The 12,055-nt window shown below is 59.9% G+C and overlaps 2 protein-coding genes across 2 annotated transcripts in view; both read right to left on the bottom strand.

Annotated features, from left to right (window-relative positions):
• The window catches only part of PKP1 (plakophilin 1), a 288,438-nt gene that overhangs the window by 208,730 nt on the left and 67,653 nt on the right, over positions 1–12,055 (bottom strand). The gene's annotated exons all lie outside the window — the stretch shown is intronic.
• GPR25 (G protein-coupled receptor 25) lies at positions 3,308–4,511 on the bottom strand. The gene has a single exon (XM_090263371.1). It carries the CDS (start codon positions 4,454–4,456, stop codon positions 3,368–3,370), a length of 1,089 nt encoding a protein of 362 aa, XP_090119497.1. The 5' UTR covers positions 4,457–4,511; the 3' UTR covers positions 3,308–3,367.

Raw genomic sequence — 12,055 nt, forward strand, 5'->3', positions numbered from 1 at the left:
CAGTCCTCTGAACTCCCCAGATCACTCATCACCCCAGGCCTGGGTTCCCACACTTTGCCCTGAGAAAGAACCACGGGGTCGAGGGAGGTGAGGAGGAAGCCCAGAATTAGTCACAGCATCAGAGCAGAAATACCCACACCCAGCATGCCCGGGGTGCCCGGGGGCTGACCTTTCAGAGCCCAGCCCAGCCCACCTGGCTCCCCTCTTCTGGTGACAGCAGAGAGCGGACAGGGAGCCTGGAACCAGATCATCCTGAGCGCCGGCGCTGGGCCATGTCTGTCTATACCCCACAGCTCACCAGCACGTTCCAGAACACGAACCCTACAATCTGCGAGGCAGCCCGAGCAGGCGTAGTCTGGTCCGCCCTTCGCACAAGTAGGTGAGGCTGGAGGAGGCCGGGGAGCCGCCGAGGCGGGCAGCTGGCGGGACGGCCGGACCCAGGGCCCTTCGTGAACTGCCTTTGAAAACAACCAGCTTAGAGAGCCTGTCACGGATCAGGAAATGAAAGTGGGAAAAAAGGTCCCTAATCTTACCTAACCCGGTCACCTCCGGCCTGTGCGGTGCGCCCTTTTCTAAAACACCCCCAGGATGCCATCACCTTCCTGTCCTCGTCACCTGCGTCCCATCGTTTCACATTGTGACAAGGTCTTCCCAACTGTCCCTTCACCAGGTGCCCGCATCGTGCCAGGCCCTGCTCCAGGTGTGGGGACCACTGTGTGCCATGGAACTAAACCTCTCGCTTAGGGGCATTGGGTGCCGACGGGACTCAGACACCGAAGGAGGCAGCACCCAGGACCCCTGGAGTCGGGAAAGAGCAAGAGATGTTTTTATCCACTGGGCTTTGTGGCACCTCAAACCCAAAGGAACGGTCCCGGTGTATCCCTGAGGGGTGCCGTGTTCACCGGGATTTTGTTACCTTTTTAAATTTATCATCAACATTTCCCCATCTCTCTTTAAGCAGCATCTTAACATTCGTGTAGCAGTCCGTGGTCGGCTGTCCTTCCAGAGCCTGCGAGGGAGCCACCTGAGGTCCCGCGCTGCGGAGGGCGGGGGGGGGAGAACCGTCTGAAGGCCCTGGGGCAGGTTGCTGACACTCTGCCAGCCCCCCACCCCCACCCCCATGCGTGTGTGGGCGGGGGCTTGCTCCTCTGGCCCCTTGCTGAAGCCGCCTAATCTTCCCCATTGGGGAACCACCCCATGAAGGGAGGGGCCTTTCTGCCCACATCGGAAGGAAATGCTGAGTCTCAGTAACTGCTGGGGGTGTGGGGGCTGGGAGGGAAGGGAAGCCCACCTGGGCACAGCAAAGCTTCTTGTCTGTCTTCGGGGAGCACCATCAGTAAGTCGGTAGAAGCTGGTGGGCGCTCAATGCAGACAACCCAGGGAAGGGCCTGTTCTGGAAGCTGAGCTCTTGCCATGTGAAATAGTCTCCTGGGGGGGGGGGGGCGGGGGGCAGTAGGAGGGACCCAATGGGCCTGACTGCCAACAGGAGAGCGAAGTTTTCCTGCCTGCTCCCAGGACCCCACAGGCTGCAGGCTTGCCTCTCGGGGAGAATTCCTGAGTTCCTTTACCCGAACTGATTGGCATTCCTTTAGGGCAAATCCTCGTAAATCAAAAGTACTGTTAACCGGAACTAAAAGGCCACAGTGAAAAGCAACAAGCATTTATTTGAGAAGAAAGAAAGAAAGAGAGAAAGAGAGAAAGAAAGAAAGAAAGAAAGAAAGAAAGAAAGAAAGAAAGAAAGAAAAGAAAGAAAGAAAGAAAGAAAGAACAGCTATTCTGAAAGCCCTGATCTGATCAGGCGGAAGCCCAAATAGTGTTCAGCTGAGGAGACAAAGATGAGGGGAATTTAGGAGACAGGGAAGGGGCCAGTGCCATCCATAGGAACATCGTGACGCTAATTCTAAACACTTTAATTTTCAGTCTGGCAGTCGTGACAACTGCTGTTTTCATATCTTTGCAAACAGCTCCTTGGGACCCAATGTTGCCGCAGGCTCAGGCCAGGGGTTACTCTGCCCAGTTTTAATATCCAAGGTTTGAGGCATAAGACGTACAAGGCCATTCCTCTAGGACGGCTCCACCTGCATTCTAAAGCGGCCCCATATATATATTTAATACATATTACAGTACAAACACTGACTTTCCCAACCCCCCCAGAAGCCTCAAAGGCCAGCCACCGAATCAGGACACGGCTCGCCCAGGCCCTTGCACTGGACGGTCTCAGAAAGGACAGCAGAAAAGGCCTGATGCATATGTGAAATCACAAGGACACACTTCCTCTTTGAAGTGGCCCCGGGCTGGCAGGCGCCCTTCACTCTGTCTTTCTCTCCGTGACCTACAGTGTGGATGCTCTTTGAAATCACAAAACTACCCGATCTGTTACCGTCCCGCAGGCTGGCTTCACCCTCGCGGCTGCAGCCGCCTCTCCCGTCTCGGCCTCACACCAAATCCCGGTTGCCCCGAGGTCCGCCTCAGTTCCCCAGCTGAGTCTTGTCCGACCCCGAGTTCATCACCTCCTGACACTCATTTCACGCCCACACTCCAGTGAAGACACCTGGGCAAGCTCAGGCTCGTTTATTGAGAAAGGTGAACTCACACAGAAGATTCTGGTGTCCCTGGCCGTGTGACAGAGAATCTGAGCGTCTGGTGAGGGATCCCCGGTTTCCCTGTCCCAGGGAAGTGCCAGGATGACTTCCAGGTGAGTCCCGAGGCTCCACGGGAAGGGGGAGAAGGTGCCCGCCCAGGGCAGCAGTTCTGGGAAACTGCTGGGTGAAGACGTACACCAGGCAGCTCACAGTGGGGCTGGTCCCCAGGGCTTTGGTGAGCTTTGAAAGTGAAAATCTGAAATGACAGTGACTAAATGACATGGCCAAGTCTGCAGAGATCATGTGCGAAAGGGCAGTTCATTCCCACAGTCTAGGGAATTTCCTGGAGATCGGGAGGCCCAGGTCTGACTCGGAGAAGGTATTTCCCGGGGGACGTGGGCTGTTGTAGGGACTGTAGTCACCGTGGCTGGAGACGCAGCTGTGGGGTCCGTGGCTGATACTCTGGCCAGTGCAGCTGCGGGTGGGGCAGGGAAGAGACCCACTTCTCTCTCCTGCGCCAGGCAAGCCCGGCCGGGTCCCGGCTGCTGTCTGCTCCTTCCACAGGGCCTTTGCTGGGCTAGAGAAAGCCCGCCCGGCAGCCCACTGGGCCGAGAGACCGCTGGTCCCGGGAGACTGGCTGTGGGAGTTCAGGAAGCGCTGAGGTTTGGGAAAGCCGACGACGGAGGAGGCTCGGTCCCAGGTGCCGGTGGAGCGGCGCGCTGCCGGCAGGGGTGACGCGGCTGCAGATCCAGCCACCTCCCTGGGCCTCCGTCTGTCTGAGGCCGCTACGGATCCGCCGGGGCTCGGCTCTCCGTCCGTGCTCGTCCGCCGCTTTCGGCCGTGCCCCGGACCTCGGCGCTGGGGTCTCCGGAACGCGAGGACGCTGAGCTCAGCCCGTGTGCCAGGCGCCAGGCCCGGGCGCGGAATGAGCGGTCCAGCAGCAGGTAGATGAGCGGGTTGGCGCAGCTGTGGCCGAAGGCCAAGCAAGTGGCGACGGTGAGGCCCCAGCGCAGCGCCTGCAGCAGGCGGCAGGGCAGAGGCACCGCCCCGAGGCGCGCCAGGTGGAGGATGGCGCGCAGGATGCCGAAGGGCAGCCAGGAGCCCAAGAAGGCGCCCTCGACGGCGCAGATGATGCGCAGCGGGGCGGTCGGGGCGCGGCCCAGGCGCGGCGTCCGGCGCAGACGGCGCGCCAGGCGGCAGTAGCAGAAGAGGGTGGCGCCCAGGGGCAGCGCGCAGGTGAGCAGCAGCAGCAGCAGCCCCAGGGCCTGGAGGGCGTCAGAGGGCCGCTCCCCGCACTGGCTGCCCGGGCCTTCGGGCAGCGGCTGCAGGTCGCGGGAAACCAGGGCGGGCAGGCCGGCCAGCAGTGCCGCAGCCCAGGCGCCCCGGCACAGGGTGAGCGCGCACCGCGGGGAGCGCAGCGGGCGCGCTCCGAGCGGCCGGGCCACCGCCAGGTAGCGATCGCCGGCCAGGCCGACCAGCAGGAGCGCCCCCGCACAGCGCGAGGCGGCCAGCACGAAGCCGCTCAGCTTGCACAGCGCCGGGCCAAAGGGCCAGCGGCCGTCACCCGCCGCCGCCGCGGCCCACAGCGGCAACGTCAGCACCAGACCCAGGTCGGCGGCCGCCAGGTGCAGTGCGAAGGTGTCCGCCGCTCGTCGCGGAGCGCGCCGCCTCGCCAGCAGCCGCAGCACCAGGCCGTTGCCCAGCAGGCCGACGGCGAAGGCCGCCAGGTAGAGCGCGGGGACGAATGCGCGGGCGTAGGGCAGCTCCCAGGACGCGCACAGCTCCAGCTCCTCCTCCAGGGCACCGGACCCCGACCCCGAGTAGTCCCAGGACCCCGTCCCCAGGCTGGGGCTCCAGGGCTCGGTGGCGGGCATGGCCTGTGCGCACCGACGGCGCAGCGCGGGCACAGGTGGCAGCAGCAGCTCCGCAGGCGGGTGCCCAGCACCTCCCTTCCTGCCACGCGGGCCCAAGGGATGGGTGGGCAGGAAGGCAGTGGAGGAGGGGAGGAGGGAGTGGGGAGAGGGCGGCTCCGCTGGTGCAGGATGGGGGCCCACTGCTTGGGGTGGCACAGGGGAAGGGAAGGGAATCCGACAGGGCAGAGGAGCTTCATTCCTGGGTCCTTGGAGGAAAAGTCCTCAGCGCCTAGAGACCCGCCTGGCCTCCCACTGGGGGCAGCCTGGTGTTGGGGTGCAGGGGGGTGGAGCCCTTTCTGTCCCTCACCCCCAGACTCTGGTGCTGCTGTGTTCTCTAGTTTCAGAAGTGAGGAGAGAGACCCGCAGGAGGGTGTCCTCTGGGCGACAGGGCCTCAGCCTGGTCCCACCCACCTGCCCTCCAGGAAGGAGAGCTGCTGCCAGCGCTGCACAAGGCCGGGTCAGGTGGGCGGGGGAGCCCCCTTAGGGCCCTGCCTCAGGCCACAGAGCATTCATCAGTGGTCGTTAGCATCCTGAGATGCGGGCTGAAGGTCTGAGTGTGAAGTGCGGCTTTTCTGACCCAGTCAGGTCCTCACGAAGATGTGAGGGGTGACATTATCCAGATGGAAGGCGCAGAGCCTGGGTTCAAATCCAAGCCCGTCCCCAGCTCCCTCCAGTCGGCAGAACCTGCCTAGTCAGCCAGGCACAGACGGGAGCTCGGTACAGCTAAGATGGCACCCCATTCAGCACAGGCGAGTTGTCCTAAACTAGGGGCCAGGAGCTTGCCGGACGGAGGGAGAGTCAGGGGAGAGGTCCTAGGGATGGTGGGCTCCAGGAGGTAAGGATGGGCGAGGGAAGCCGTGCCCTCCCTCCAGAAGCTGGGGCACAGCAGGGCCTCTGGGTGTGCCGGTGAGGCCCGACCTCCCTCCCATGAGACGCCCCATTGGCACTCACGTCCCTGCGTGTGCGCCTTCCCGGAGCCCACTCGCCATCATGGGGAATGAGTGATGACATGTGGGGCCATGTGGGGTCACACGTCAAGGGAGGACCATCGATTCTATTTGTGTCACTAACAGTGACAGGCGCTGTTCTGGCCCCTGCAAGGGGTGCACCTTGACCTTCACGGTTCATGGCTCAGGCCAGGCACAGAGGTCACTGTGCAGAGCGCACCGTGGAGACCCCAGAAACACAGTCTTCCAGGTGCCAAGAGGAGAGGGCACTGGATGGGTGGTCCAGGAAGGAGCTGAGCGCAGATAGAGCAGCAGCCCTGGGCCCGGGTGACCACAGCTGGGTGGGAGGGGCATGGCGGGAGAGGAAGCGGGTGGCAGGCCTGCATTTCCTCCTGTGTGTGGCGAGGAGCCCCTGGCTATTTTCTGAGTAGGCGCAACACCCATTTTGGGCCGTACTGTGGGCTGGAAGGGTCAGGGGTGCGAAGGCCTGGTGGTGGGACAGGAGGGAGAGGGTCTATTCAAGAGAGAAGTGTGGCACCATGGTCTCAGCCGAGAGGCGTCAGGGACGGGCCTGGGTGTTCTGCTGGGGACTCCAGCGGGTCGCCCTGCTCCCGAGGCCGGGACCGCAGGGAGGCCTCTGTGTGCGTGTGTGCGCACATATTGGGTTTGGTGTTGATTTGACGGCGGGTGATGAAGTCATTTATGATTCCAACCAAGGCCCCCTGAGAGTCTAAGAGCAATGTCCTCACCTCCTTAAGCCAGGAACTGGGCTTGCTCTGGGCACAGTGGGACAGACTGTCTCAGCTGGAGGTCCCTCCAGTCCATGGCAACCCCCAGGGAGCTGGAAACTCATGAGAAGGGGCTGCTTGTGCCCTCTGGTCCTCTCCTGGGCCAAGAAAGGCAGGGCTCAAAGGGTTCCTGTCCCTCCCCCATGGGCATTCCAGCCCTCAGGCATGGGTTTCCCCAAAGACCCCACGCCCCTGAGGGCGGACTCCTGCGGGCTGCTGGAGATTCAGGGAAGTCCTTCCACTGCCTGATCACATGGTGCTGGCAAGTGGCACCCACATCCCGGTGGCTGAGGGACTGAGCCTCCTTCCCTTGCAGGCCTGCTTGCCAGGCCCAGAGATCCTGGACAGCTCTCCCCTTGGGCACCATCCATCTGGGGTACCTTTAGCCCCAGGGATTCTGAAGTTGAGAGACGAACAGCAGGCGAACGAGAAGTGGGGTGAGAAGCCAAGAGGGAACATGGGTGGGGCCGGCGAGTGGAACTAGGTTGTTTATGAGAAACGCAGAGACTCTGGCTTCCTGGGCTGTGGTCTTGTACCCACGGGAAGCCTGTGGCCCAGAGCACACGGTGGAGTCTCTCTGCTGGGCCTGGGCCCCGGGTGCCCTTCTGAATGTGTCTGGATAAGAGGGAGCAGCAGAGGCCAGAGCCGCAGACCCAGGTGCCCGGCCCAGTTTCAGGGGCCCAGGCCCGCGGCCCGAGGCTGCTCCCTGTCCTCCCTCAGGAAGAGAGGGTCCCCGAGGCGCCTGGCCACCGGCTGACAGGTGTCCACAAAGCACAAAGGGTCCTGCTCATTTTCTCTGTCCATCATGGCGACGGGCGCGAGCTGGAGGCAGAGGCGGTGCCTGAGGCGTGGGAGCGCTGGGGAGCGGGGCTATTTCACTTCTGCCCCTCGTGGGCTCCTTGACTTGCCCTCCGATTTCAATTTTTCTGTACGAGCCATGTTAACCCTTTGGGGAGACTGTTGAAAACTACGTTTGTCTTTTCATCATGACAGCCGTCCAGCCACACTGTTGAACACGGAGCAAGAGCGTCCCCCTGGGCCTGGTGAGCGTCCTGCCGACTGGCATGGACTTGTTCACACGTAGAGAATTCGTTTGGGACCCCGTCCTTCTTGGGGTTTTCTGTGTGTTTCACATTCTGGTTCAGATATTCTCCATATATGTGTTTCCCTGTGTGATTAGAGGGTGAGGGCTGTGTAGCCTCCCCTTCTGGAGGGTTACTTTTCTGACGCCCTACTTCCAGACATTTAGGTTGTATCTGGTATTTATGCCGTTAGAGAAATCTGTGATGAATAACTGCACTCGTGGCCACGTTTCCCCTTCTTGGGCACCGTTTTCTCGGTGTATACCCCTCGTGCGGGGCAAAGGCTCTGAGGCGTTCCGGGCCGAGAAACTGCGCGTCTGGGCTCCTGGCTCAGCACGATGGCTCGGCACGTCCTGCAATAAAATATATTTTTCCACCTTCACGGGTCATGAGGTCAAAGGCGGCCGCGTTTTAATTTGCGTTTCTTCAGCTGCCGACAAGATGGAAAGTCCGCGCAGGTCGTCCCTCCCGTGTGGCCTGTCTCACCGCGTCCTCCATGTGCTGCTCTGCCTGCGCCACGTGTGTGAGCTTCACCGGGCGCCCTTGGGTTCAGACAGTCTCCCGGACTCCTTTCTTGGCCACCTTTTCCCTGTTGTCAGTTTCCCATTTTCATATCGTCCCATGTGATGATGCTCTTAGCAGTTTCAGAGTTTAAAATGGTAGCTTCCTCGCCCTGGCCACTGCAGCTGTGTCGGCTGGAGCGGCGTCCCAGAACTGAAAGGCCGCGGGTTCGGGCCCCAGCCTGGGCCTGCCAGAGGCCAGAGGCCACCCATCAGTGTTCCTCCGCACCCTCTTCTCCCTTCTGCTTCTCTAAGAGCGTGTCCTTGGGTGAGGATTAAAAAAAAAAGTTACTTTCTCTTTAATGATCTAAAAACATCCAGTCCTGTTCTTGTTAAAAATGAGCTTCTTCCTGTCTCTGTAGAGCTCAATCTTTTAGATTTCTATCCAGCTTTCCCAAAACTGTTAAAGCATGGATTGTACTTGATACTGCTGTAAGATAATATTGAGGATCAGCTGTAACTGACAAATAAAAATACATTGAGAGCGCCGCTGTCTGTGCTGTGCACGTAGCTTCCAGGTCGCGTGTCTGCGTCTGGTCCGAGAACAGCCGCTCGAGCCGGAGCATCAGTGGCCAGTCTGCCTTCAGCAGCAGCTTCTTAACGTGGGCCCTGCCTGCCTGCTGGGTGTGAGGGAGATGAAACCGGCCGCCCCGGGGGCAGCCCTGTCCCAGGCAGGGTCCACGCTGGGTCCCGCAGGGGTACACTCCCCGGGGCTCTGCAGGGGGGCCACTAGCCTCGTCAGGTGTCACAGAGGGCGGCGCGGTTGTCCCTCCAGGACACCCGATTTCCCTGCACACAGTGGGTGGCCGGTGAGTGGCTTTGGAAGCCACAGCTCATGGGGTCCCCAAGGGCGGAATGGCTGACGGGCGGACGGAGGGGCCTGAGGAAGGCCTTGCAGAGCCGCCCCGCCTGTGTATCCATCCTCTCTGGGGACGTAAGGAGCTGGGCCTGGGGCGACTCTGTGACTGGCCACCAGGGCGGGGGTTTCCCGCAGACAGCACCCTGCGCCGTGGGGTGTGTGTGTGTGTGTGTGAGTGTGAAGATTTGGAGGGCACACGGGGGGAGGGCCCCACCCTGGATGCCCAGGACCTGGGGGTGTGTTGAGGCTCAATTATTTCAGAGACGTCAAGTACCAACCCCAGGGCATCTCTGAGGTGAGCACTGGGCTCCCACCCCCGGGGTGAGTCAGTGTGAAAGCCTGTGGCCTGCAGCTGCCTGTGCCCCCCCCCCCCCCCCGTGGCCCTTGGGGGCAGGGGCAGGGCCAGGGTGAGGGGAAGGTGGGCCTTTAAGGAAAGCGGGGCTGTGTCTCTCCACATCCACAGCTCTAAGGATCTCCTAGGTAAAAACCAGCCCAGGCTTAAGGGACGAGCCATGGGGAAGTCCCTCAGTATAAATGTGTCCCCGAAGTATTTGGAACGGACACAGCCTCCTCTCTCCGTGGCCATTCTCCTGCCCATAGAGCTCCTCCAGGGCCCTGCCCTGACTTCCCAGTGGTTTATTTCACAGTCAGTGCACACTTCTTGTTACGAGGCCACCTGCCCTGGGGGGTCTTCCCCAAGATGGGCGGCTCTGACATGGGGGGACCCCGTGAGCAGCCCCTTCCTACCACGAGGTCGCACTTTGAATTTAAGTCTTTACTGAGCAGCTACACGGATGGGGCTGCGGAGGCCACAGCCCAGCATGCCCTCGGCAGGGCGCAGAGTCTGGGGGGCTCCAGGCTGCGATGGGACAGCAGGCGAGACGACCCCAGCCCCCAAAGACAGAACACCAGGGACTTGTCATGTGTTCCTTTGGAGAGCAGACTGCTCTGGTGGAGACACGTGCGGCTTCCCAGGAGCCTCCGGGCTCTGAGGTCAGACAGGACTTCCCATGCCTCTCGCTCGCGATGGAGGCAGTGCCCCGGGGTCTCTGCGCAGACAGGTCAGGGCATCACGGCATCTGTCCCTACTGGGCAGAGCCCCCGTCAGCCAGAGCTGGGGACGCACCATCCACTGGGGGTGGGCCCAGGTGTGCGGACACTTCCCCAGTGTTGCCCGAGTCTTGTGGACAAGTGTTCGTATTGTTGGAAATGAACGTGTTTACGGCCAAGTGCTGTGGGCACGCGGCTCTGCTCTGGGGCGGGAGCCCCTGGCAGGGGAGGGAAGGCCGGCCCCACGCCACGCGCGGCCACGGCAGGGGCTTGTGCAGGTACAGTCACGTGGGAAGATTTGGTTTTTGTTTTGTTATTGAGACCTTTTATTAGTTGCTCTGGTCTCAATGAGAAGACTTGGGGAAATCCCCGTGAAACGCAGAGAATCCCAGGGACGAACCGATGTCCTGTGGCTGGTGTGTGGGCCTGGAATGCTGTGGGGCACCCCGTTTAAAGGCGTGAGGTGCTCCTTCAGGCAGTTTGATGACTGGTTCCCCAGAAGAGAGGGAAGCGGCCTGGGCGCGAGGCCGTGACGCGCACAGACTTCCCCTCCTGCGGGGACGCAGCGCAGCTGGAGCTGCAGACAGCGCCCCACGGTGGTGGAACCTGCCTCTGACAAACCTTCAGATCATCAAATCAAAGCAGAGGCAGGACGCAGGAGAGCTGCGCCGTGAGTTTCCCTGCGTTCAAATCGTTACAATAAAAACACTTTCCTCGAGGGGCGTCACTTGGTGCAGGCTTTTATCCAGACGACAGGGACAACCGTGCGGCACCAGGACACAGTGGCTGCGGGCCGGTCAGCGGCGCTCGGCGGGGACAGGAACACACCCCTGCCCCGCAGCGTCCACAAAACCATCACAAAGGGCCGCGTTTGGCTTTAAACAGCCAAAGAACCCCGTAACAGTCATTCTGAAACGAACTGCGAAGCCATGGCGAAGAGCAGACGGTGGCTGCCCTGGCCGCCGACCGCACCGGGGCAGACGTCACCGAGTAACTGTCGCAGGGACTCGGCCCCCGGGGACGAGAGCCCGCGTGTCACTAAGGCTGATGACATCTGCAGGCACCCATTTCATTTGTATGATTTTTAAAACATGGTTTTAGAAACGGCTGCACCGTAATGAGACACTGCAGGTGTCCAGACACACCTACGGCTTCGTCTGCGATCCCGGGGCACAGCCCCAGGCAGAGTGGTGGCCCCTGGCAATGCCACACTCGCCTCTGCCCCCCTGCCCTGCCGGACGCCAGACTCGAGGGCAGCGGCTGCCCTGGGCACTCGTGAAACCTCCCTCCACTGGCTTGCACCCCATTTTTAACATTTAATGGCCAAGTAACAGAACAAGACTGGTTTAAAAGAGCAAATTTAGGAATGTAAACCGCTTAGTAATGCCTACTATTTATCACCTTTTAATTAGATTCGTTTGCTATTTTTTCAAACCAGTCTTAATCTAAACATTATTTGACAAGTATTTCCTTCTAATGGGATAGAACTTGAGAGGTAAAGTCTGCAATTCCCATTTTTAATGTTCATATATTATATACACAATATGTATACACTTAAAATATAGGGGTTACATAGCCTGGTCTCTTACATGCAAACAGTAGGTCACAAATAGTTTTGAGCTACACATATACCTTGCACAGATATTGGAAAGAAATCTGTGAATTTTTTTTTACAGTTTTAACAAATATACATAAATATAAGAACATAAATTACAGTAGAATATAGATAGCCGTGAGAAAACGCTGGGAACGCTGACGCGCGGCGCCCGGAGGCCCCGCGACCCCAGCAGAGCGCAGCCCGGGCGCCTCCCGCCTGCCCGCACTGTAGTCAGTCCATTCGTCCCACGGGATGTCAGCTAATTCTCTAAACAACGGAACCAGAGAAAGGCATACACCGCAGCCTCTACTTCCCACGGAAGAAAACGGACCAGGCCTCTCATGTGTGACGCGACACTCTCGTCCCCTACGTCCCACGAGGTCACGACACTGACACAGGACAGTCACATGATCGTTCGAGTCTTTTCCTGAGAATGGCGCCTCCCCCCAGCCCTCCGCCCGCTGCTGCAGCCACGCCACACAGACTGCAAGCGCGCACTCGGCCTCAGCAGTTCTTCTCGAACGGGATAAAGAAAGAACTCAATATAAGTAAAGTAATGGGAAGCTATTTTAAAATTAAAACGTAGCCCTTTGTACATGTTTAAAAATTCTAAATATCATTGCGTATCAGTTATAAATACCAGGGAAAGACAGCCAGGACCGGCAGGACGCCCTCCG

The sequence above is a fragment of the Furipterus horrens genome, unplaced genomic scaffold, assembly GCF_987537825.1.
Source record: "Furipterus horrens unplaced genomic scaffold, mFurHor1.1.pri manual_scaffold_15, whole genome shotgun sequence".
NCBI classification, from domain to species: Eukaryota; Metazoa; Chordata; class Mammalia; order Chiroptera; family Furipteridae; genus Furipterus; species Furipterus horrens.